This window comes from Phyllobates terribilis, unplaced genomic scaffold (genome assembly GCF_046119375.1).
Source record: "Phyllobates terribilis strain yellow unplaced genomic scaffold, ASM4611937v1 Scaffold_2__4_contigs__length_985480577, whole genome shotgun sequence".
NCBI classification, from domain to species: domain Eukaryota; kingdom Metazoa; phylum Chordata; class Amphibia; order Anura; family Dendrobatidae; genus Phyllobates; species Phyllobates terribilis.
This window is the reverse complement of record NW_027362762.1, coordinates 618,505,875-618,533,327: the sequence shown is the minus strand read 5'-3', so window position 1 is coordinate 618,533,327 and position 27,453 is coordinate 618,505,875. Positions and strand designations below refer to the sequence as shown.

Genomic DNA, 27,453 nt, shown 5'->3' with positions numbered 1-27,453 from the left:
ACATCCGTCCAAACTCTTTCCAAATCACCGGAAAAATTCTCCTCCTCAGGCACGGCAGATCCCAACTTGGAGAATGACCCAAACGACGGATGTCTCCCAGAACAACAAAAAAAAGGCGAACAACCAGCAGAAGAAGATGTATGATTGTTCAGAGCAAATTCGGCAAGTGGCAGAAACTCAGACCACCCCTCTTGATTGTCTGCCACAAAACAACGCAAGAACTGCTCAACATCCTGGTTTTTCCTTTCTGTCTGGCCATTAGATTCAGGATGATATCCGGACGAAAACGACAAATGAATTCCCAACCTGTCACAAAAGGCACGCCAAAAACGAGCCACGAACTGAGGACCCCTATCAGAAACAATGTCAGTAGGAACGCCATGAAGTGTGACAATTTCCTTGACAAAGGCCTTAGCGAGAGTTTTAGCGCAGGGCAGTTTGACGAAGGGAACCAAGTGACACATCTTGCTAAAACGGTCCACGACCACCCAGATGACAGTAAAACCCTCAGAGGAGGGAAGGTCAGTTATAAAGTCCATAGCCAAATGTGTCCAAGGAGCACTGGGGACCTCCAAAGGACAAAGCAACCCCGCAGCAGGAGTATGTGAGGACTTAGATCTAGCACATATAGTACATTGGCGCACCCACTTAATGACTTCCTTCTGCCATCCAGGCCACCAAAAACTGCGACCCACCAGTCTCTTGGTCTCAGAGATTCCGGGATGACCTGCCAACCGAGATTCGTGACACTCAACAAACAAATCTCTCCTAAAGGTCTCAGGCACAAACAACCTCCCATGAGGAGTGTTAGATGGGGCATTCTCCTGAGCTTTAAGAATCTCATCTTCCAAAACGGAGTCTAAAGCAGCTATCACAACACCTTCTTGTAAAATGTTTTCCTCTTTCTCAGCACCGACTATGGGAGAAAAACTGCGAGACAAGGCATCCGCCTTAACATTCTTAGTACCAGGGATGTAAGTAACGGAGAAATTAAACCGCGAGAAAAACAGTGCCCACCTAGCCTGACGGGCATTCAGGCGCTTGGCAGCATCAAGATATATCAGATTTTTATGATCCGTAAGAACCTGAACGGGAAAGTCCGCACCTTCCAAGAAGTGGCGCCAGTGTTCAAATGCGAGTTTAATAGCCAATAATTCCCGATTACCAATATCGTAATTCAATTCAGTCTCCGAAAATTTTTTTGAAAAAAAGGCACAGGGATGTAATCCATCCCCGTTATCCTGAGACAATACTGCGCCAACCCCCACAGAGGAAGCATCAACCTCAACCAAAAACGGCCTAGTAACATCAGGCTGCATAAGGATGGGAGCAGAGGTGAACCTCTCCTTGAGATACACAAAAGCTTCAATGGCCTCAGAAGACCACTGAACCGCATCAGCACCTTTCCTGGTGAGATCAGTCAGAGGTTTGACAATACTAGAAAAATTTTTTATGAACTTTCTATAGTAATTGGCGAAACCCAAAAACCTCTGTATCGATTTCAAACCAATAGGCCTAGGCCATTCCTGCACAGCCTGAACCTTAACCGGATCCATCTCAAAACCTTTGCTGGAGATAATGTAGCCCAAAAAACTAATTCTCTGTACAGCGAACTCACATTTCTCCAGCTTAGCAAAAAGCGAATTGTCCATTAATAACTGTAATACCTCACGCACGCTCCGCCAATGAGACTCCAGATCTGGCGAATAAATCAAAATGTCATCCAAATACACAACCACATTTTTACCGATCAAAGGTCTAAGGATGTCATTAATCAGATTCTGAAAAAATGCAGGAGCATTAGTGAGACCAAAAGGCATAACCAGATTCTCAAAATGACCCACAGGAGTGTTAAAAGCAGTCTTCCATTCATCACCCTCCTTCATGCGCAACAGATTGTATGCCCCCTTAAGGTCAATTTTAGAGAACCACTTGGCCCCCAATAACTGGTTAAACAGATCAGGAATCAATGGCAGTGGGTAAGGATTGCGTACCGTAATTTTGTTAATCTCACGAAAATCCAGACAAGGACGTAAACCGCCGTCCTTTTTTTTAACAAAAAAAAATCCAACCGCCACAGGAGACTTAGAGGGCCTAATGTGACCGGCGGCCAAGCTTGTCTGTATGTATTCCTCCAAAGCCTTCCTCTCAGGAATAGTAAGGTTAAATAAACGACTCTTAGGAAGAGTCGCTCCATGGACAAATTCAATAGAACAATCATAGTCTCTATGGGGAGGCAAAACCTGCGATTCCTTCTCAGAAAAAACTCTCCAAAAATCCTGAATAGGAACAGGCAATTCTCCCCTATCCAAAGCTGCAATACGCCCGTTACAACACTTGTCATAACATTTATGGCTCCAGGATTTAATTTCACTGGTAGACCAATCCAGTACAGGATTGTGAAATTTTAACCAGGGCAAACCCAATATTACTGGAGAAGGCAAGTTATTCAACACTACCAAATCCAATTTCTCATGGTGAACACCATTAATAGTGAGAGGAAATTCACTGACCTTGAGAGTAATATTCTTCAAAGGGGAGCCATCCACAGAAACCACAGCAATGGGGGATGACAAAGGTTCAGGTTTTAAATTGAGTTTTTCCACGAATCCCCCATCAATTACATTCAGTGTAGACCCGCAATCAACAAACACCCGAAATTCCATTAATTTTTCCTGAGCAATCGTGGAAGCAGCTAAAAATATACCCTTGGAATTTAAACAGGCAATACGGGCGTGACTGACCATTTTTTTTTCTTTCTTCATACGAAGCTCACAGCCTTTAATCAAATGACCAGATTTTCCGCAGTAGAAACACAAGCCTTGCGAAAAACGACGGTCTTTTTCTTGAGAGCGAGGTGCCACCGATCCAATCTCCATCGGTTCACCACTGTTAGTACACACATTATCATAACCAGAAACTGACATAGCAGAGGATTTGCTCTCATTAACCCTAGCACGCAGTCTTCTATCCACCCGTATAGCTAATTGCATAGCCTGTTGCAAATCTTCAGGTGTAGGATAAGCAATTAGCAGGTCTTTAACCCTTTCACTGAGCCCAGCAAGAAATAGACTTTTCAGAGCAGAATCGTTCCACCCTGTTTGAGTGGACCAACGACGAAAATGTGTACAATATTTTTCCACATTACCCGATCCTTGTTTTAGACGTCTCAACTCAGTCTCAGCTGATGCGACACGGTCAGGATCATCATATAATAGTCCCAAAGCAGAAAAAAAACTATCCACTGATCTGAAGCATGAATCACTAGGTTGCAAAGAAAAGGCCCACTCCTGAGGCTCTTTGCGCAAAAGTGACATTATGAACCCTACGCGCTGGGATTCATCCCCAGAGGACTTAGGTCTCAAACGAAAATACAATAAGCAAGCATTTTTAAATGAAAAAAATTCTCGGTGTTCACCAAAAAACAAATCCGGCAAACATACCTTAGGCTCCAAGAAATGTGCTCCAGGACAGTTACTCACGTGCTGACGGAGCTCGGCCACCTCCAGAGAGAGTCCCTGCAGGCGATGAGTCAAATCCTGAACCGACACCATGATGGAACAGAAAAATCTTTCCTTAGAGAATTTGCTGGCTGGACTTACTGTTATGTTCTGCTACCAAAGCTAAGGAAAGAGAGGAGATCTGTCCCTACTATAAGACTCAGCTGAATCCCTACGATGTAACAGGGAACCTGATCCTGCGATCAGACCTGCTAAAGTCCTAATCTAGTCTGTACGAAGACCTATAGATGTGGGGAGGGAATCCCTACAAGTACTAAGGACTGGGAGGAATATGGGACACCTCCTAACAGAAATAGTAGCAGACAGACGAACAAACAAAATAGATAGAACATAGAGGTCCGTAGACCAAGCAAACTAACAGAGTTAGATACAGAGCACAGGCTAGCTAGAAAGTAGATATACAATGAAGTCCAGCAAAGCCAGAAGGGCGGAGCAGGATTAAATAGGCCAACAAGGTCATGTGACCAACAAAGGAAAAAAAAACCTAACAGCAAGGTTCTAACACTCAGGGCAGGGAATGTCGATGATGGGAGTGATGGTGCGCGGGCGTACCAGTACTAGTAGTGCTGTATGCGGTGAGAAAGCAGGAACGACTCAGAGTCTTTGCAGTGCAGTTCAGGGTCTTTACTGATGATATTAAGGCAGACCCTCCCGGGAGTACTGGCTAGCATAAGGGGCCTGGTCAGTCTGCGAGCAAGCAGGAGTTCCCCTGGCCAGGTGGAGTTGTAGGCCTCCCCGTCTATCTGCACTCTTCCTGGCTACCTTGCTGTAAGCGAGTGGAAGTAGCCCACGTCCCTGAGTATACCGTGTGGTGCTCACCCGTATGGCTGGTGACTTTGGGCCTTCTGATAGCCTCTTCTCCTCAATGGCGGTGCTGGTCCCTTCCTTGTGACTGAGCCTCCGGGCTTCTATGGCCAGAGGACCTGAAATCCCCTGCCGGCTGGGTTTTGCTGCTGGACTTAGAGGTTCCCACAGCCTCGGACTCCGTTGTCCGGTAGTAGTCTCTTCATCCAGGACGAGCAATATATCTGCTTCCAGTCCCTGGCACTCAGCTCCTGCTCCTACAGAGCTCCTACTGTTTCTTGCCCTGTGTCTTGAACTTCACTCCAGGCTCTGACTCACTAATCCTGCCCCAGACCCAGTTTATAAGGGTAGATTCCTCCCCTCCCAGGTCTGGGCAGGAGGTGTTGCATGCTTAAGGGCTCCTGACCAGGAAACCTCCCACTTTCTCTCAGACGTAATATTTCTATTACTGTGGTAACCAGACCCCTGGGGTGCCACATTATCTGTGCCTTATACTATACACCAACTGAGACAAAACTGTGTGCTAATAAAAGGTATTTATTACACAAAATTCTACAGTTAATATACTACTATTTATCCCACTAACACAGTACACAATAATAATAACAATATACAATTCCCAATTACCTATTTTCCACCCATGTTTCCTAATCACTCATGCGGCCCACCCAACTATACTAACTTTCCCTATATATATACAGATACAAGGATATCAATATCTAGGAGGGTTAGTATAGGGTATGTAGGGCTAGTAAGTAAAGAGTTACAGGGGAAGAGAGATACTCAGCCATGTGTTGTGTCCATGGTCTCCAAGCGTCCAAAAGGGCTAGCACATGAGTGCTCTGGGGTTTTAAGTCCAGCACAGGAAATGATGTATTATTCCCCGCCCACTGGCTAAGGTCATGTCCAACCATACTCGCAAAACCTGTTTTAGTACATGACTGGACATTTTGTTGATCCTCCCCCCAACAGCAGCAAACAGACTGAAACACATAAGGAGATGGGGGCCAATATATACATGTATACTTATCTGCAAGCATGGCTAGCATGCAGATACATATATACATGTACAACCTAGGACACTTCCCTTTACACTCCACAATGGCATAATTTTTCTCGCAGGACGAGAGCTTCCGGCTCATATACAGGATGGGATGCTCTTCCCCATCTATCTCCTGCAACAGCACAGCTCCTAGGCCAACTTCTGAGGCTTCTCTCTGGAGCACAAATTCTTTAGTAAAGTCTGGTGTGACCAGGACCGGCTGCTTATGACTCGCCCCCTGGGCCATGGGGTACCCAGAACCGGGCCTTCTGGTGTACGGTGCTGATGGGGGTAGTAGTGGCAACCCGATCCCGTGGCGCAGGGTGGTCAGACCAAATGGCGGCAGTCTATTTATCAGTGTTTTGAATGTCCGACTACGCCAACCGTGGATTGCCATCAGGGATGACCACCGCTGCAAGGCAGACCGCTGAGGCTGGTGTTGGTGTGCAGCACAGGGATAGGATAACTCCCCACGGGAAGATTGTAGCCTCAGGGCAATGTAGGTGGATGCTGGGGGTGATGGTGCAGGCGCAGCATAAATCACACAGAGTCCAATGGTGCAGTTCAGGCCTTTTACTCACAGTTGATATCCAAGTCACTTCTGTCAGCAATGACTGCCCAAGCCGTGCTGCGTCCACCAGGTGAGGGGCTCGGTCAACCCCCAGGCAGCTCAGGAGTGTGGCACAGGACCCCCTTCTATCCTTTCTCTGGCCTCTCGTGCCCCACCAGTGACCACGCTTCTGTCCGGCTGACTCGGGCCTTCTCTGGTAAAACTTGGCGCCAGTTTCCCTGACCCTATGTGGTGCCTTCCTAGCGGGTATAGCAAGAGGTCGCACCAATAAATGATCACGACCTCCAGTTCTTGGCTGAGGGATGATTTACCTCCACCAACTTGGGAATCCGGTACCCTTCCACGGCCTGACCCTCCACCCGATATAACGCGGGCTTGCAACGGTTGCTGTCCGTTCTGCTCTCTTAGGGTCCCTTCTGCCTTCTTGTTTCTGGAGCCTTTCTACTCCTCTGTCTCTCCTCTTTCCTTCCTTCTTCTTCTCTTCTTCTCCTCTCTGGCCCCGGCCTTTTCTCTAGGCCTGCCTTCTGAGCAGAGCTCCTACAGAGCCTCTGCTCCCTGTCACCTCTCTACTGTACTGAACTGAACTTCTAAGATGGCTCCCACCTTTTATCTACCTCTCTGTGTCTGAGCTCAGGTGACCTGCACCCAATGAGCTCCTTCCTATACTCCAGATACCATCCCCTTCTGCTCCTACACCACTGGGTTCTCTCCCCCCTCCCCACTCCAGCCAGGGACATGGTCAGTTGTGCCTGCAATTATATGGGAGCACCGTCGATCTGTCCCCCGGAAATGGGGTGAGTGTGTGTGTGTATGCAGCTAATTGAGCTCTGGTCCACATTCCATCCTTACCTGGGAGTGGAATATCACACCTCTGGTTGTGGTGCAATACTCCTGTAGCAACCGAACCCTCGGGGCGCTACACTTATACAGTGCCAGCTTCAGCTGCTAGAACGCCATCTCAGTTTCAACTGACCATTTCACCATCTTTGATTTGGTGCCTTTCAGAAGGTCCATCAGTGGTGCAGCAATCATGGCAAAATTTTGGATAAACCGCCGGTAATATCCCACGATTCCAAGAAACGCTCTCACCTGCTTCTTGGTTGCGGCCAGTTCTGAATTGCCTAGATTTTATTGACCTGTGGCTTAATTTCGCCTATCCCGATGACATAGCCTAAGTACTTGGCCTGCTCGTTTCCAATAGCACATTTTTTCGGATTTATAGTAAATCTTGCTGTCCTCAGAGCATCCAGAATCGCCTGTACGTTTGGCAGATGACGAGCCCACTCTGGGCTAAAGACGACAATGTCAGCAAGGTAGGCTGTGGCAAACTTCTTATGTGGGCCAAAGATCCGATCCATGGCCCTTTGGAAGGTGGCTGGGGCCCCTGCAGTCCGAAAGGCATTCAGGTGTACTGGAAGCACCCATTAGGTGTTAAGTAAGCTGTTTTCTCCTTGGCCTTCTGGGACATGGGGATCTGCCAGTAACCATTCGTCAAGGCAAGGGTGGTAATATAACTCGCAGGTCCAAGCCTCTCGAGTTCATCGACGCGGGGCATCGGGTATGCGTCACACTTGGATACCTCATTCAGCTTACGTTAGTAATTACAAAATCTCCACTCCCCGTCAGGCTTTGGCACGAGAACAATGGGACTCGACCATCCGCTCTTTGATTCCTCTATCACCCCGAGGTCCAGCATCCTCTTCACCTCGGCTGAGATCACCTCTCGCCATGCTTCAGGAATCCTATAGGGATTAAGGTTTACCCTAACCTGTGCTTCCGTCAGCCCGTCATGCTCGACCACTTGTGTATGCCCCGGTAACTTTGAGAACGGTTCACGGTTCCGTTGCAGCAGCTCTCTACATTGTTGCTTCTGTGCCGGCGATAGAGTCTCTGCTATCGTTACGGTCCTCGACTTTGGGACTGGCTCCCAAACAAGGAGCCCCCAATGTTTCCCGATCTCGCCATGGCTTGAGCAAGTTCACATGGTACACTTGGTGCGGCTTTCTTCGGCCAGGCTGGTGAACTTTGTAGTTCACTTTTCTAAGTTTCTCCACCACCTCATACGGGCCTTGCCACTTGGCCAGGAACTTGCTCTCGATGGTGGGAATTAGCACCAGAATGCGATACCCAGGCTGGAACTGCCTCTGCCTTGCTGATCGGTTATAGACCCTTGCCTGGGCCTCTTATGCCTGGAGGAGATGCACCTTCATGATAGGCATCACTTTTGCCATTCTCTCCTGCATCTGGGCAACATGTTCTATGATGCTCCAGTGGGGCGTAACATCGGCTTTCCAGGTTTCCTTGGCAATATCCAGGAGCCCTCGCAGATGTCATCCATACAGTAGCTCAAACAGGGAGATTCCAGTAGAGGCTTGTGGGACCTCTCTTACCAAGAAGAGCAGGAACGGTAGCAGGTAGTCCCAGTCACGACCATCTTTCTCTACGACCTTTTTGAGCATTGCTTTTAAGGTGGGTAATCTGAAGGACTTTACACAGCTCCTTCATTACCTTGCTCATAAACGGGGTTCCTTGGTCCATTAGTATCTCCTTTGACAGTCCGGTCCTGGCAAATATATGGACAAGTTCCCGGGCTACGCTCCTACTCGACAAGTTCCTCAGTGGTACCGCTTCTGGGTACCTGGTCGCATAGTCCATGACCACCAGGATGTATTGGTGGCCCTGTGACTATTTAACTAAGGCCCCCACTAGGTCCTTGGCAATCCTTTCAAAGGGGATTTCTATCACAGGTAGGGGGATTAAAGGACTACGGAAGTGGGAAGAGGGGGCGGTTATCTTGCAGGTGGAGCAGGCCCTACAATAGTTTAGGATCTCCTGGTAACACCCTGGCCAATAAAACCTCCTCAAAATCCTCTCCTGAGTCTTCTCGACCCCAGGTGTCCCCCCAGAAAATATGAATGGGCCATATCTAATACCCTCCATTGGTATGGCCCTAGAACAGCTGCTCCACTATCTCATCACTAGAGATGAGCGTTGTTCTACTCGAACTGTTCGCCAATCTCAAATTCGAGCTGTTTTGGGCGGTGTTCGAGCCGGTCGGCGAACACGAACAATTTGAGAAAAATTCGGCTGTTCGAGGTTATGTTCGATAACTGTTCGTGCACCAAAATCATAACTGGATTTTTTCTCAGTAATGATGAAAATTAATGTTAATACGCAGTTTGAGTGTACAGCGGGGCGGGGGGAGGGGCAGGGGATGGATCTCTGCAGGAACAATGAAGATCTCCATTTTTTTTTCTCTTTCCCGCATTTGCAGTGGGGAGGTGCAATCTGTCAGCCTATCAGCAGCGCACACACGGAGCGAAGTGCTTTTTTTCACACAAGCAAGGGCATGTGTGATTAGCAGTGTATGTCACATGTCCTTGCCCTATAAGACCAAGCCATTTTCCCCGTCGCCACCATTTTCTCACTGCTGCAGCTGCGTGTTAGACGGCACCGCTGTTGCTGTGTGCGCTATACCTTGTTAATTTCAAGCCAATTTTCGCACAAATATACAGATAGCTTGGGAGTAGGGAATAGTTGTGATTGCAGTCCTTTTAAGGACTAGGTTACAGCATTTCCTACGACTTTTATCAGGCAGGTCTGTGCTCTTAAATAGATAGATTGTGGGAGTAAAGACTAATTGTAATTGGAGTCCTTTTCAGGACTAGGTTACATCAGTTCCTATCAGTTTTTGCCAGGCAGGTCTGTGCCAGTGCTGTGCAAGTTTTTTTCACAGCATTTGGCTGAATCTAGCAAAGCTAATCCTTTTTGGCCTATTGCAGAGTGTGTTAGTCAGTGGAGTAGCCTATCTGTGTTGCAAGATATACCACCTGTGTATAGAATACCAATTTTTTTACTGCACCTAGTGAAGTAAAATCTTTTGGGCATAGCATCATTCTATTAGTCCATCTATACTGACCTCCATCAGGTTGCAAACTGAATATAATTTTTTTCTGCATCTAGCTCTGAAAAAATATTTGGGCTTCTAGCAGTGTGTGGGACTTGGTCTATTAGTCCATCTATACTGACCTCCATCAGGTTGCAAATTAAAAATAATTTTTTTCTTCATTTAGCTCTGAAAAAATATTTGGGCTTCTAGCAGTGTGTGGGACTTGTTCTATTAGTCCTTCTATACTGACCTCCAGCAGGTTGCAAATTGAATATAATTTTTTTCTGCATCTAGCTCTGAAAAAATATTTGGGCTTCTAGCGGTGTGTGGGACTTGGTCTATTAGACCATCTATACTGACCTCCATCAGGTTGCAAATTAAAAATAATTTTTTTCTGCATCTAGCTCTGAAAAAATATTTGGGCTTCTAGCAGTGTGTGGGACTTGGTCTATTAGTCCATCTATACTGACCTCCATCAGGTTGCAAATTAAAAATAATTTTTTTCTTCATTTATCTCTGAAAAAATATTTGGGCTTCTAGCAGCGTGTGGGACTTGTTCTATTAGTCCATCTATACTGACCTCCATCAGGTTGCAAATTAAAAATAATTTTTTTCTGCATCTAGCTCTGAAAAAATATTTGGGCTTCTAGCAGTGTGTGGGACTTGGTCTATTAGTCCATCTATACTGACCTCCATCAGGTTGCAAATTAAAAATATTTTTTTTCTGCATCTAGCTCTGAAAAAATATTTGGGCTTCTAGCAGTGTGTGGGACTTGGTCTATTAGTCCATCTATACTGACCTCCATCAGGTTGCAAATTGAATAAAAAAATTTTCTGCATCTAGCTCTGAAAAAATATTTGGGCTTCTAGCGGTGTGTGGGACTTGGTCTATTAGTCCATCTATACTGACCTCCATCAGGTTGCAAATTAAAAATAATTTTTTTCTGCATCTAGCTCTGAAAAAATATTTGGGCTTCTAGCAGTGTGTGGGACTTGGTCTATTAGTCCATCTATACTGACCTCCATCAGGTTGCAAATTAAAAATAATTTTTTTCTTCATTTAGCTCTGAAAAAATATTTGGGCTTCTAGCAGTGTGTGGGACTTGTTCTATTAGTCCTTCTATACTGACGTCCAGCAGGTTGCAAATTGAATATAATTTTTTTCTGCATCTAGCTCTGAAAAAATATTTGGGCTTCTAGCGGTGTGTGGTACTTGGTCTATTAGTCCATCTATACTGACCTCCATCAGGTTGCAAATTAAAAATAATTTTTTTCTGCATCTAGCTCTGAAAAAATATTTGGGCTTCTAGCAATGTGTGGGACTTGGTCTATTAGTCCATCTATACTGACCTCCATCAGGTTGCAAATTAAAAATAATTTTTTTCTGCATCTAGCTCTGAAAAAATATTTGGGCTTCTAGCAGTGTGTGGGACTTGGTCTATTAGTCTATCTATACTGACCTCCATCAGGTTGCAAATTAAAAATAATTTTTTTCTTCATTTAGCTCTGAAAAAATATTTGGGCTTCTAGCAGTGTGTGGGACTTGTTCTATTAGTCCTTCTATACTGACCTCCAGCAGGTTGCAAATTGAATATAATTTTTTTCTGCATCTAGCTCTGAAAAAATATTTGGGCTTCTAGCGGTGTGTGGGACTTGGTCTATTAGTCCATCTATACTGACCTCCATCAGGTTGCAAATTAAAAATAATTTTTTTCTGCATCTAGCTCTGAAAAAATATTTGGGCTTCTAGCGGTGTGTGGGACTTGGTCTATTAGTCCATCTATACTGACCTCCATCAGGTTGCAAATTAAAAATAATTTTTTTCTGCATCTAGCTCTGAAAAAATATTTGGGCTTCTAGCAGTGTGTGGGACTTGGTCTATTAGTCCATCTATACTGACCTCCATCAGGTTGCAAATTGAATAAAAAAATTTTCTGCATCTAGCTCTGAAAAAATATTTGGGCTTCTAGCGGTGTGTGGGACTTGGTCTATTAGTCCATCTATACTGACCTCCATCAGGTTGCAAATTAAAAATAATTTTTTTCTGCATCTAACCCAGCCAATAGTTTTGGCCTAATACCACAGTTTGGCCACTCAGCTCTGCTCGGTTACCATCCATTGTTTTTTTGTGCAAACAACTCCAGAGTTGTGAATTAGTTAACCACCAAAATGAGTGGAAAAAGGCCTGCTGCTGGTGGAAAGGGAAATAGGCGTGTTGGGAAGGGGAAAAAAGGTTGTGTCCGTGGGGTAGGTGCAGAAGAAAGACCATCTTCCAGCCAAACTAAAATGTCTACTTCTTTTAGCGGACAATGTGATAAGATCCCTTTCTTACGGCCACGCCAATCGCTACAAATTCCAGATGAGGCACAAAAACAGCAGGTGCTTCAACGGATATCAAGTGCTCCTTTAAGTGGGCTCTCCTCCACATCAACTTCAACATCACAAATACTCCAGTCCTCAAAGGTGTCACCCAAATCGCACTTGCTTCCTCACAGCTCCCAAATCTCCAGCTGCCCGTCTGAGTATGAGGTAGAACAGATGGTTGAGTCTGCAGAGCTGTTTACTCATACTATAGCCTGGGAATCAGAGGTCGACTCCAGCGCTTCTGTGAATCCAGACGAGGAAATGATCTGCACTGATGCCCAGAATCTTTATGAGTCGGATCCAGGACCAGACGCAGAAGGTTCTGACCATAATGTAGACCCTCATTCCCAAACTGTAACTCCTGTTGGTGGAGACAATGAGGAAGACGATGATAAGACTCAAATACCTGATTGGAGCGACAACTTTAGTTTTTTGTCAGGGCAGGAACAGGTTGGCTCTGAGGACGATGGGTGTGATAACGCACAGGGTGATGATGATGAGGTCGGAGATCCCACTTACTGTCAACCCACAGTCAGCCAAGAGATGAGGTCAGCAGAGGAGGTGGAGGAAGATGCTAGTGACGACGAGGTCAGGTTGCGCCTTCCTGGACAGAGACGTAGTACTGGAAGCACGTCAACAACTGCATCCTCAAACACAACTCTGCCTCTCACCACAAGTCGTGGTGGCTCTTCAGGTCGCATGGGTGCTAAGCCTTGCATAGCCTGGGCATTTTTTCAGATCGATAAAGATGACCCAACTCGTGTTATCTGTAACATTTGTCAGCAAAAGCTAAGTAGAGGCCAAAAAATACATAGTTTGAGTACTTCATGCATGAACCGGCACATGGACATGAAGCATAAGTTGCAGTGGGAAGCTCAGTGTGCTACAATGCGGTCTAGCCGGCCGGGCCAACCACCGTCTGCCATATCTTGTGCATCCGCGGCCTCTTCATCCTCTGTGACTGGGGGGACAGCAGTCACACCTGTTTTGGGGCGCAGACCTGCCACCTCTTTACCCGCAACAGCCAGCGTGATTGGCAGGTCATCATTTTCTTTGGAGGTGGTAACACCAGCTGGTCTTGAGCGCTGTCCGACATCGATAGCACCACCTTTGGATCAAGGCAACCTAACATGTCCGCCTGCATCTTCCTCACAGACCGGCAGTTTGCCGGGGACACCCTTATCAACCCCGTCTAAGCACAATAGCCAGCCCTCGGTCCCTCAGATGTGGACAAGTAAAAGACCATTTCCTCCTAGCCATGAGAAAGCTAAGAGGTTGAATTTCACCATCTGCAAGCTCTTGGCTACAGAAATGCTGCCTTTCCGCCTGGTGGACACAGAGGATTTTCGAGACCTTATGTCCGTCGCAGTGCCCCAGTACCAGATGCCCAGTCGGCACTACTTCTCAAAGAAAGGTGTGCCTGCGCTCCACCAGCATGTCGCACACAACATCACCGCTTCTTTGAGAAACTCTGTGTGTGACAGGGTGCATTTCACCACAGACACTTGGACGAGTAGGCATGGACAGGGGCGTTACATGTCGCTGACTGGGCACTGGGTAACTATGGTGACAGCAGGACAAGGGGCTGCTGTCCAAGTCTTGCCGTCCCCACGAGTTGTGCGTCAATCCTCTTTATGTAATTTTTCCTCCACTGCTTCTGCCTCCTCAACCTCCTCTCGGTCTTCCACCTGCACCCAAAGCCTGTCTGGTCATGCCACAAGCTTTCTAACTGCGCAGAAGGGATCCTGCACACCTCCTTACTATGCTGGCAGTAGGGCTCAACGTCATCAGGCGGTTTTTACATTGAAATGTCTGGGAAATGTGAGTCACACAGCTGAGGAGTTGTGGTCAGCTCTGGAGAACCAATTTCATGAATGGTTGTCTCCACTGGACCTGAAACCAGGGAAGGCCGTGTGCGACAATGCTGCAAACCTGGGTGCGGCCCTTCGCCGGGGCAATGTCACACACGTGCCTTGTATGGCTCACGTGTTGAACCTGGTTGTCCAGCAATTTTTAGCCCACTATCCCAGACTAGATGGCCTTCTGCAGAGGGCACGGTCGCTGTGTGCTCACTTCCGCCGTTCGCATCCCGCAGCTCAGCGACTTACATCTCTACAGAAGTCGTTGGGCCTGCCACTTCACCGGCTAAAATGCGATGTGCCTACCCGGTGGAATTCAACTCTGCACATGTTGCAGCGACTGTGGCAGCACCGACAAGCCCTGGTGCATTACGTTCTGACGTATAGCCTGGGCCAATGAGATTCAGAGGTGGGGCAAATCACGCTGGAGGAGTGGTCTCAGATCAGGGACCTATGCACCCTTCTGCACAGTTTTGAAATGGCGACGAAGATGTTTAGTGCTGACGATGCCATTATCAGCATGACTATTCCGGTGATTTACATGCTGGAGCACATGTTAAACAGAATTCAGAGTCAGGTGGTGGCACAAGAGGAGGTGGAGGAAGTAGAGGAGGAGGAGTTGTATGCGGAAGGGCTAACATCTGCAAGGTCCAGAAGGTCGGCAGCACCAAGGCGGCAGGCATGTGAGGGTGGGGGAGATGGTTTTACCAGGGCGCATGGTAGCAGCCAAACTAGTGAGGAAGGTGCAGGAGCCCAGGAAGAAGTGGAGGACGAACTGATGGAAGACTCATCAGATGAGGGAGACCTTGATCACATTTCTGTTGTGCGAGGTTGGGGGGAGAGGACAGAGGAAGGAAGCATGATTGTTACCTCGCCACCAACACAACAGGGACTTGGTGCTCCTGGATGCGCAACACACATGAGTGCCTTCTTGCTGCACTACCTGCAACATGACCCTCGAATTGTGAGAATTAGAAATAATCCTGACTACTGGGTTGCCACACTGTTAGATCCCCGGTACAAAAGTAAATTTGCAGAAATTATTCCTGCCATAGAAAGGGATGCACGCATGCAGGAGTATCAGCAGAGACTGTTGCAGAATCTTACATGTGCTTTTCCACAAAATACCAGTGGTGCACGTAGTGAATCTCGCAGTTCCAACTTGCCAACCGTGGGACCGTCAAGTGTTCAGCACTCAAACCGTAACAGAACCACAGTATCTGCTGGTAACATCAATTTTGCGGAATCATTTCACCACTTTTTTAGCCCATCCTTTGCAAGGCCACAGGAGACAAGAAGTCTGACACATAGTCAACGCCTAGAGACGATGGTACAGGAGTATCTCCAAGTAAACATTGAAGCCACGACTGTGTCACTGGACCCTTGCTCTTTTTGGGCTTCCAATCTGGATAAATGGCCGGAGCTAGCCACTTACGCCTTGGAGATCTTGTCATGCCCCGCAGCCAGCGTTCTGTCTGAACGTGTGTTCAGCGCTGCTGGTGGTGTGCTGACAGATAAGCGCACGCGGCTCTCCACTGATAATGTAGACAGACTCACGTTCATAAAGATGAACAAATCATGGATCCGAAACGACTTTTCTACCCCTGTGTCATCCTGGGGAGAGTAAAAGCTTGATGATTGGTTAAAATCACCCTACCAACCGTTTTAAGCTTTCAAATTACTAATCATGTTTATCTGTATCTTGACTGGAAAATAATTTGGGCTTTGTAGCAGTGTGCAGCACTGATCCTATTAGGCCATCTATAATAAGCTTCACCAGATTTAAAATTAAAAATAATTTTTAGCTGCATCTAGCCCGGAAAATAATTTTGGGGCTCCGAGATGCGCAAGACACATAAGTGCCTTCTTGCTGCACTACCTGCAGCATGACCCTCATATTGTCAGAATTCGAAGTAATCATGACTACTGGGTTGCCACACTCTTAGATCCCCCAAACTTTTCGATCAACCTTTTCATTTTAATAAAGACCAAAAAAATGGTCATTTTTGAAATTATAAGCATTAGCAGGTTGTTAGAAACTGAAATCAAACAGTTTTCAACTCAAAACTTTATTCTAGGTGATGTTACATTTTCACATAGGACCCCTTGTTCGAAAGGAGCTTCTGAAGTCTCTCGTCCATTGAATTTGTCAGGTTTTGGATGGTTTCTGCTTCAATTGTTTTGCATGAGGACAGAATACCCTCCCAGAGCTGTTGCTTAGATGTGAACTGCCTCCCGCCATCATAGACACTCCTTTTAATGATGCTCCAAAGGTTCTGAATGGGGTAGAGGTCAGGGGAGCATGGGGGTCACACCATAAGTTTGTCCCCTTTTATGCCCATATCAGCCAGAGATGCAGATGTTTTATGTGCAGCATGAGATGGTGCATTATCATGCAGAAAAATGATCTTGCTGTGAAATACACGGTTCTTCTTCTTGAACCATGGCAGGAAGTGCTGTTTGAGAAAATCCACATACATTATGGAGTTCATCTTTAGCGCCTTCAGGGATCCTAAAGGGGCCGACAATCTCTCTCCCCATGATTCCAGCCCAAAACATTACTCCACCTCCTCCTTGTTGGCGCTGTAGCCGTGTTTGCGTGGGGTGTCCATCAACCAGCCATCCTCGACTCCATTCATCTGGACCATCGAGCGCTGCACGGCACTCATCCGTGAACAAAACAGTTTTGAAATCAGTCTTCATGTAATGTTTGGCCCACTGGAGCCGTTTCTGCTTGTGTGAAGTGGATAGAGGAGGTCGACAGGATGGCGTATGCACAGCTGCAAACCTCTGAAGGACCCTGCATCTTGTTGTTCGGGGGACGTTGGAGGCACAAGCAGCTTCAAAAACTTGTCTGCTGCTATGACAAGGCTTTTTTGCCGCTGCTCTTTCAACCTGACGTAATTGCCTGTAGGAAAGAGTCCTCAATTTGCCCTTATCAGCACGCACACGTGTGTACTGTGAATCAGCTACATACTTCTTGATTGCCAAGACACTTCATCCTGATCATCGCACAATGTTGATTGTAGTCATGCCTTGACCTAAACACTCCACAATTTGTTGCTTTTCAGCAGCCGACACATCCTTTTTCTTTCCCATTTTGGCAGAAAATGTAGGCTGCTTAATAATGTGAGAGAGCCTTCTTAAGTAGTCTTGCCTTTCATTGGACACACCTGCCAAACTAATTAGCACAGGTGTCTGCAATTGCTTACAGTGATATAAAGAGCCCTGACACACATCACCATCAATGAGTTTAACTGACAAACAAACAAATTCTTCCCTTATCACTCCTAAACACTTTTTGCATAATAATTTGGAACGCGGTGTACATGTGCTTTTCCACAAAACACCAGTGGTTCACGTAGTGAATCTTACAGTTCTAACTTGCCAACCGTGGTCTGTATGGAATTGTTCAATAAAGGGCCCAAAATTAAGATAACATAGATGGGAGAGGTCTCTATGAATAGGAATTCCTAAGTATTTGATACCCTGTGAGGGCCAGGCAAAGGGAAAGTTGGACTGGATGGAATCCTATATGGATTTAGGGAGGGAGACATCGAGGGCCTCAGACTTCGCTGCATTGATTTTAAAATTTTACCATGTAACAAAGTGATCTATTTCAGCCATAACAGCAGGGATGGATATATGTGATTGAGTGATATATACTAGGACATCATCAGCAAATAGAGAGCACTTGTACTCGGTGCCTCCCACCTCAATCCACCTAATATTGGGGTTATGGCGAATTGATGAGAGCAGGTGCTCCGTCACTAGGATGTATAAGAGAGGGGACAGAGGACATCCCTGCCTTGTCCCATTGGTGATTGTGAAAGGTGATGAAAATGTTCTGACGCACCCCCTGGGCCTTGGGACACCCGGAGCCGGACCCTTTTTGGTGGATGCTGGTGGTTGTAGTCTTCGTGGCGGCGATCCGGTTCCGTGGCTCAGGGCGGTCAAACCAGTGGCGGAACTATTTATGTGGTTTTGATGTTTAAATGTCCGACTACGCCACCCGTGGATTGCGGTCAGAGTGAACCGCCGCTACAGGGCAGACCGCTAAGGCTGGTGTTGTGGGTGCAGCAGAGCGTAGCATAACTCCCCACGGGAGGAGTATAGCCTCAGGGCAGTGTATGCGGAGGATGGGGGTGATGGTGCAGGGCAGCAGCAGTAACGACACGGAGTCAGTGATGCAGTTCAGGGCCTTTACTCACAGTTCTTATTATCCAGACCACGTCTGCAGGTAACGGCTGCCCACGTCGTACTGTGCTCACCAGGTGAGGGGCTCAGACAACTCCCAGATAACTTTGGAGCGCTTCACAGGACCCCCTTTGTGTGTCCTTTGTCTGGCCTTTCTTACCAACACTTCTGTCCGGCTGCCTCGGGCCTCCTCTTGGTAAACTTGGCGCCAGTTTCCCTGACCCTATGTGGTGCCTTCCTAGCGGGTGGAGCAAGGGGCTGCGCCACATAAAATGTCAGAGCCTCCGGTTTCTAGCTGAGGGTCGTTTCCTGCCTCCACTAGTTCGGGGACCGGTCTCCCCCTTTGGCCTGACCCCTCCACGCAGGTGGATTCGGGCGTGCGGTGGCGACTCGCCCGTCCGCACCCCTGGGATCCCTTCATTCCTCGTTCCTGGAGCCTTCTCCGCTCCTCTTCCTTCCTTCTCCCTCTTGCAGGCCTGGGCCTCTGTTACTAGGCCCGCCTCCGGAGCAGAGCTCATGCAGAGCCCCTGCTCCCTGCCACTTCTGCTCAGACTTCTCTGCACTGAACTAAGATGGTGCCCACCTTTTATACTCCCTTCTCAATGCACCCAGGAACTGCTTCCTCCCTGCTCCTGCACTGCAGGGTTCCCCTTCCTCAGTGTTCCCTCCCCCCACTCCAGCCAGGGACAGGGACTGTCATGCCCATCTCAGGGGCATATTGGTCGCCCTGCCCCACGGCAATGTGGTGTAATGCATGCAGGTGTCGGGTCCTGATCCACACTCCATCCTTATCTGAGAGTGAGATATCACACCTCTGGGTGAGGTGCAATACGTCTGTAGCAACCGAGCCCTCGGTGCTACAGTTCCATTTATCTTCAGCCTAGGTGACGTATTGTGATACAGGGCCGTGATTTTGGCTATAAAAGGGTCCCCTAGACCCCTACCCCAAGCTTTTTAAGAGAATCATATATGGCGTGCCAGGAGACTCTATGGAATGCTTTCTCAGCATCCAACGAGAGTATCTACTTACAAATTTTTAACTGCATCTAGCCCAGGAAATACTTTGTGCCTAGTAGCAGTGTCTGCTAGTCAGCGGATTATCCCGGCTGTTAAGCAAGCTACACCACCTGTAGTTTGGACACTTAATTTTTTCAAAGGAAATGCTTCGGGACCACGGGATACTTAGTGAAGAGCATCAGGAGGCACCCCAAGGCATAGGGGCTGGGACTGGCACTAGGATGCCTTGCGGTGGACAGCCGAGCTCGATCCTTATAAAAGCTTTTTAACTGCAGCAGCTTTAGTGGACGCTACTGGAGCTGGAATTACGCGGCTGCTGGCATGAGACTTGCCCTCCAATAGATCCTTGTAAATGGATTTAAAGTGTATTCATTCAAATTAGAGGGACAATTTAAATTAAAAAGCTTAGAGCTGCCTCCACCACAGGGGGGCTCTCTCGACCCACCAGCGGACAGGCACCAGTATTGGGAGAGGGGGGCTGGCCGTCAGGGTTCACCGCGGCTCTGGCACAAACCCGGCGACACGGAGGTGGCACGGGCAGGAGCGGACTGGCCGTGTCGGCTTCTCACTTTTTGGATTTTAGAAGGGCATGACATGCCTATATCTGTGTCTCCCCCTCCTTTTACTCCTCCACCTCTTTTCTTTTCGCATGACTATATGTACTTGTCACTTTTCCATGTGTTAGTTGTGTCTTCTGAGCAGTTTGTCAGCTTTTGGACACCTTTGAAGGTGTTTTCTATGTGTTTCTATGTGTTTTTGTTTGCCTGCCATTGGTTTTAACGGTGTTCGAAGGTGTTCGACGAACAGTTCGACGAACAGTTCGGCGAACACACGGGTGTTCGACGAACCGAACCGAACTCGAACACTACGGGGGTGGCTCAACACTACTCATCACCCCTTGGTTTGGTCACCCGATACAATAACTCCCCCTGAACTGCGAAGTGTGGGTACCTGGTGTCTGCCCGCGGCTCTTCAGCAACCCCAGTAACATTGTCCCACGCCCCCTTCAAAGTCTAGTCCCAAACTTGAGCAGACCCAAAGTTCTCTCCTGGCACCTCTAACTCAGGGAGGTAGGCCTTTTCGGTCACAGTCTCGTCCTCGTCTCCGGAAAGGATACACAATGGGAAATCATCCTATTCAGATATCGATGGGGGTATTTCCCTAGGGACCTGGATTTTGTCCATGTGACTCAGTCTGGTTCCTTTCCTCCACAAGTCACAGAACAAAGGAAAATCGCGCCCTAAATATGACGGGATGTATCAGGTCCTTGACCACTCCGACCTCGTGGGATTGGGCACCACACTCTGTTCCCACTGTCACTCTGGCCACAGGGTAGTCCTTGGCGTTCCCATGTATGCAGCGCACGCCCACAGTCTTGGCAGAGATAAGTAGGTGGGGAAGGGTGGCACTGATTAGGGTCACCAGACTCCCTGAGTCCAACAGTCCAAACACCATCACCCCATTAATGAACACCGCACACTCCTGCGCCCCCTCACCAGGTTGACTGTCCACGCTACAGGCTGGATAGGCATTATAGGAACAACGCCATCCTAGGCTGCAGTTCATTGGTTCAGGAGACATATGACAACCAGCGGCTATGTGTCCAGGATTATGACACCACCAACATACCACATCCCTCACAGCAGTCTTTGCAGGGCCCTCAGTGGGATTGGAACGACCCCCTGTTTGTGACTCTAGACCCCTTAGGTGGTGAGCCAGCTCCTCTTTGGGTACTCCAGTATGGGGAATTGACTATGTCCTGTTTCCCAAGGGATTTTTCGACCACTTGGTACCTCTCTACCAGGCCCATGAGGTCGTCCGTGTTCCTAGGATCGCCCAGGGCAACCCAGGTCTCCACCAGCCTGGGTAGGTAATGGATGAACCTGTCCATCACCACTCGTTCAACCATCTGGGCAGGAGAGGAAGAGTCTGGCTGCAGCCATTTCTGGACTAGATGTAGCAAGTCAAACATCTGAGAGCGAGGGGGTTTGTCGCCAGCATGCGCCCAGTGGTGGACCCTTTGTGCTCTGACAGACATAGTCACTCCCGAGCGTGCCTGTATCTCTGTCTTCAATTTGGCATACTCCTGTGCATCCTGTAGGGCCAGGTTATAGTAGGCCTTTTGGAGTTCACCCGTTAAATAGGGGGCCAGCGCCTCCGCTCACTGCTCCGGCGGCAGTTTTTTCCGCTCTACTACCCTTTCGAACAGAGTCAGAAATGCCTCAACATCATCCCCTGGGGTCATCTTTAGCAATGCATGCCTTACCGCCTTTCGGACGTATGACACATCACCTGGATTTGAGGGAGGAGCGGACTCCCTTCTGCAGATCTCCCCTGCTAAGAGGTCCATCTGCCGTTGCTGCTGTTGGATCTGCTGCATGAGGAGTTTATTGGTCTCTTGCTGTGCTTGCTAGCTCTGCAACTGCTGCTTTCATTGCTGGTGTAGAACCTCCCGGTGTTGCTGTTGTACGAGGCTCCACTCCTCGTTGGCTCCACTGGCTCTGCAAGTGCTGTTGATGTTGCTGTTGTTGGTTCTGAAACAAGTGCTTGAGGAGCTCCTCCATGCTGCTGGACACCTCTGTATGGCTGGCGGCCTTTACCCAGGACATCCACCGATCCCTATGGCAGGTACACGTGTTCCTGGAATCTTGCTCGCACTCTCATACCAACTGTGGCAAGACGACTCACTCAACTGCAGTCGGAAGTAGACACAGGAATGGTTTCGTCTGCAGGTTTATTATGTCAGCATAAAGCACTGCAGACTTAAGCAAAAATAAACTCAGCCTTGTTGGCATAAAGGTAAAACAAAAGACAAATGGTAACACAGTACATATGTGTGCGGGTTTGCCCTGTACCATTTTGCAGCACCTTCAACTCCTCTCTGAGCTGAAGTTACACAGCCTGGAGACTTGACTCACCAACACAGAAAAAAAAGCAGGACTGAGTATTTAAACTCGCTCAGCCACACCCTGAGGGGAGGTAGTGTGAATGGCTTCCCACCCTCTTTGCCATTCACAAAAAAAACACACCCTTTAAGTGAGTTAACCCCCAGCAAATAACATGCTGGCAGAAAGTTTGTAGGTTTCAATTCACACAGGCTAGCAACCGGAGTGACACATACCTCCCCTCGTGTATAACATCAGTGACTCTGTCACACTATATACAGTATGTCAGTTTCTCATGTAAAGTTATTTTATTGACAAAACTGAATAATATGAATAGTTCATAAATCTAAGTCTAATATCTAATGATTGCCAGACCCATGACTGTAGACGTATTGGTTTCAACTTGAAGCAATACTTGCAATATGAGGTTTAGGCCATGTTCACACATTCAGTATGTGGTCAGTATTTTACATCAGTATTTTTAAGCCAAAATCAGGAGTGGCACAATCATAGGAAAAGTGGAATAGAAACACGTCACCACTTCTGCATTTTTACCAAACACTAATGTGTGAATGTGACCTTAGTGGGAAGCTGGGAAAGGCCTAAATGGGAACATATATTTTTTCTTAGCCTTTACTGGTTATTAAAAGGCCTCCCCCCCAAAAAAATGGCTTGGGGTCCCCCTATTATTACTAATCAGCAATATTGACTAACAACAGCAGCCCTCGACCAACCCAGAAATGGCGCATCAATTAGATGCTCCAATTCTGGTGCTTATCTTTGGCTCTTCACACTTGCCCTGGTGCGGTGGCAAGTGTGATAATATTTTTGGGGTTGATGTCAACTGTTTTATGTCCGCTGACATCAAGCCCAGGGGTTAGTAATGGAAAGGTGTCTATCACACACCCATTACTAGGCCCATAGTCAAAAGTAATAAAGACGGAAGCAGAGAAAAGTCCTTTAATTGAAAAAAACAATCCCTCACAATAACCCTCTTTAACCCATACAACAGTAATGCAACTGCTCACCACGCCAGCCGGGAGACACTGAGCTGGGAAGAGCCGAGGCTAAGCGCCAGATTTGGCACATCTAATGGATGCACCATTTCTGGGACAGCTGATGTTTTTAGTCTTGGAGGGGGCCAATATCCATGGCCCCTTCCCAGCCTATTAATATCAGCCCACAGCTGTCTGTTTAGCCTTTTCTGGTTAGTAATAATAGGGGACCTCATGTCATATTTTTTGGGGGGTCCCCCTTTTACTAACCAGTAAAGGCTAAGCAAACAGTTATGAGCTGTTATTAATAGGCTGGGGACCTTTATGAAGGGGGACCCCACGCTGTTTTTTTATTTTATTTATTTATTTAATACATGATATACACACACAGCGGGTTCTGACTCTGACTCTCATCAGTGGCGCCTGGTCACAAAGACACCAGGCAAGCATGATGACAGCTGGATTCAGCACCTGAGAACAGTGCTAACTGTACTGCTTTTTCCCAGGTGCCGGTAGTTTCACGAGTGTGTCAGATGTGACAGACAGTCGCCCTGCAGTTGGTTGCAGAAGATCTCTTTGTTTGGCATTACAGACACCTTCTGAGATCTGTCTCACTCTAGGACCCAGCAGCTACCTCTCTCCTGCTAATTGACACCGAAGCCTGGGTGTTTAAATACTTTCTGTTTTCTACAGGGAGGTGTCAGCGATATTCACATGTTCAATTGTGAAGGCTTGGAGCTATTGCAGTCTGCTTACTTCCTCTCTGGTGATAAGAGGAGGTGTGGTGTAATCTCTCTGAAATCGGCTCAAGCTAAGTTACTTTCCCTCGTGTTTGTCTCCCTTGTTGTCTTTAGTTGTTAGTGGGGACTGACTAGTGCTCATCTCCCCTTCCCTATCCAGAGCCAAGCTCTAGGGAAATACAGGGTTTAAGTTCCTGTGGAGCGATTGGTGAGGAACCAATATAGTGACGATAGAGAAGACAGGGTGATATCAGATCAGCCTAGGAGGTCTCCACTGCCCCTTTCTCTAGGGTCTGGGCTCCCTTCCCCTCTTTCTTTCATGTTGCACTTAATCTTTCCACACCTTGCGTGACAGGTAGGTGTCACACTGATGACACATGGATGTCATCCATGTGTCATTAGTGTGCGCGTGTGCGGGACGATTTGCGGAACCTGCTGCCAGCAAAAAACGGATTCGTAAACGTGTTTTGCACACAGACACACAGTCAATGGAAACACACTGACATGTGCGCAGACCCATAGATTTGAATGGGTCTATGTGTGTAAGTGTCTCCAGTACGTGTGAAAACTATCACCACATGTACTGGAGACACTGACCTGTCTTTGGGGCCTAAAGAAGTAGTAGTAACTGGCTGCAGAGAATGCATAATCATTGGATACTGAATTTGGAGGGATATAAGGTAGTGCCAAGTTTTTTCTTCTTCTTTTTGTGGTTTTACATACACCATCATCATCACTGTCCCCATTGGAGCTCACAATCAATATTCCCTAGCAGTATGTCTTTGGAGTGTGGAAACCAGAGAACCCAGAGGAACATGGGGAGAACATACAAGCTCCTTGCAGGTGTTGACCTTGGTGGGATTTGAAACCACTGCATTGGAATACAATCTTATAATACTATCATTCACTTCTGGTAGAATTTTTATTTCTGAAAAATACATGTTTAATAGCAATAATACTTTAGGAAACTACAGGAAAATACAGCTCTTCTCATGCAGTCAGTATATGACATTACTAAAAAATATACAGCAGGTAACACTGGTAGTATAAGAAAGTTTTTTACTGAACAAAACTGCTGTACTGCCTTCTACACATTTTCACTGTGGGTTTCACACTTTGCGATGCAGAGGCCAAATTCACAAAAAAACTCATGTAAAACATGCAGATTTTGCTGCAGATCTGCATCATATTTTTTTCCCAATGCATGTGAATGTGCACTTAAAATATACAAGCTCACTCCAAATATATTGTAGTTTAATTGACATTCAATGTTTATGTGAATTTGATATGTAAGAATATTGTTCTATACTGGAAACCCCATATTATACAAAATTTAAGATAATTTTACATATGTAAGTTAGACTCTTCCTCAGAATTATGGCTGCTCTCCTTACATTGTGCTCACATTGCTATTGAAAATGTCCATTTGTTTCCCTATCTTATATTACGGGATATAACAACTAATATTGTTGCAGTGATATTTCTTTTTCTTTCAGCGTGAACATCTGATATTTTAATGATTTTTGTTCTTCCTTTGCCAAAAGGTTCAGAATTGATGTGCTTATATCAACAGAAATCTATTTTTTTTAGTAATGGACATGTGCTGTTCTTCAAAACTGTCCAGTATCTTGCTTAGATTAATATAATCATTTACAAAGATAATAATGGTATTGTGAAAAGAAACAGCAGGTTTCTAGAGGCAAGCATATTCAGAGCTTCTGGATTGCATGAGTTTATTATAATAGTGATGGATATATAAACATATACTTTTCTCTGTCTCTTTTTAGAAATCAATGGCACTGAGCTTTGCCCACTACCTTTTGCTCCATTTGAATTCCTATCACCAGATTATTCCTTCATCCCACATCTGCGATACCTGAGACTGGATGGAAACCAGCTGAAGCCCCCGATACCACTGGATGTGATCATGTGTTTCCGGCTTTTACAGTCTGTGGTCATCTAAGAGGCACACCCCAAAACATGAATGTCCACTACTAATTAACTGCAGTAGGCCAACTTCATGTACTAACACACTTATGCATCATAGTATTGTTACAAGGGTTGATATACAATGTCCATTTAGTACATCAGTATTATTTTCTCATGCTCAGTTATCACTACCATGAAGAACAGTCTCACAAGTGTTACATTATTGAATACTTTGTAATATAATCAACATCAAAATACAATCCACCACACATAGTATTGTGGCCTGAGGCTGATGAAGCAGCAATGTTCATTTATAGTGGGAAGCTGGAAGGATACGATAGTGCAGTATTACTGAAGGGCAAGGCTGGGTTCACATCTGTGCTGGACCCTCAAAGTTCCATCACAAATACTCTTATTTATACCATAATAGATAGAACAGCTAGTTTTCTAGTTAGACTCTGGAGACCATGCCGGAAGTCTGACTGATCTGTAGGTCTATAGCGTCCACCAAGCTGTCTGTCCTATGATACTTGAGAACCCAGTGTGGTTTTAGAGGGGGCTAACCTCTTCCAGATTTCACCAGGCAATAAATAGATTGAACATCACTGAAGAATGGGGATTTTAGTCACTTTTTAAAAAAAGTTCCGATCCAAATTTTAACACCGCTCATGGCTGCATTGTATTTAGCAATGTTTTGGGTCAATAAAAAAGGATCAATGTATAGGGATCAGAGAAGTATAGAAGTGCTGTTCAAAGGGTAACATCCTTTAAAAGAAGGCCAATATCTCATCTGTATAGATAATTTAGTGGACAAGAGCGATACAGACAGAAGGGGGCCCCATGTGCAAGAACAATATATGGGCCTTTTGCATTCCAATAGCCCATCAGAATGCAAAATTCCACCTGATTTGGAGGTGGTAGTGGACCCCTTACCTCTTAGGTCCCTGTGTGGCTGCATGAATGGTATGTCCACTTCTGGTAGTGGAGTATGTCAGAGCCATCCCTGGAATGAATTCCCCTTTTCTGTTCATAATACAGAACTGAAAGATGGAATTCCGATCACTGAATTGAACCCAGCCTTTAGAAAGAAAAAAATATATATTTTTTTTTTCCCATGAGCTACAGCAGCATCTGCTCTCATCACAGTCTAAAATTGCAAATGTTATCAATTAAAAGGGACGCTCCCCATGTAAAAAAATGAACTTTGTAATATACTAATCTTTAAATAAATGTTACTCTTACACCCCTCTGCTGACTTCCAGCTCTCAAAACTGCTTCATTGTTTTGCTTCTAAAATTGTGACTTGTCATCCATGATGATATAATGTTCTACAGTCAAAGCATAGCGTTCCATCTATATGCTATATGCAATACAATTGCTGCTTTAACTGCACAAAATATGCATTTGGGAGGTCGGCTGCTACAGCCATTTGCTTCATGGCCAAATTCTTTTTTTTATATAAAAGGAGGTGAAGAAATGGCTGATACATAGAAAAGTCTGTTTCTCAGTTGTGAGTGTAATATGAAAAAATTAAAGTCGAGGATATGAATAAAGGAATTGCTAGGATTTGTGTTACATTTTCTTCATTTAGCTTTTCCTTAATAACACTGCACTTACAGTAGACATTGATAGTCTGCCAT

The 27,453-nt window shown here is 46.4% G+C and overlaps 1 protein-coding gene across 1 annotated transcript in view; it reads left to right on the top strand.

The window, feature by feature from the left end:
- Nucleotides 1–27,084, top strand: part of PRELP (proline and arginine rich end leucine rich repeat protein) — a 205,296-nt gene extending 178,212 nt beyond the window's left edge. The window contains exon 3 of the mRNA XM_073666570.1: nucleotides 25,672–27,084. Coding sequence (XP_073522671.1) covers nucleotides 25,672–25,847 — 176 coding nt within the window. The 3' untranslated portion in view covers nucleotides 25,848–27,084. The remainder of the gene's footprint in view (nucleotides 1–25,671) is intronic.
- The last annotated feature ends 369 nt before the right edge of the window (nucleotides 27,085–27,453 follow it).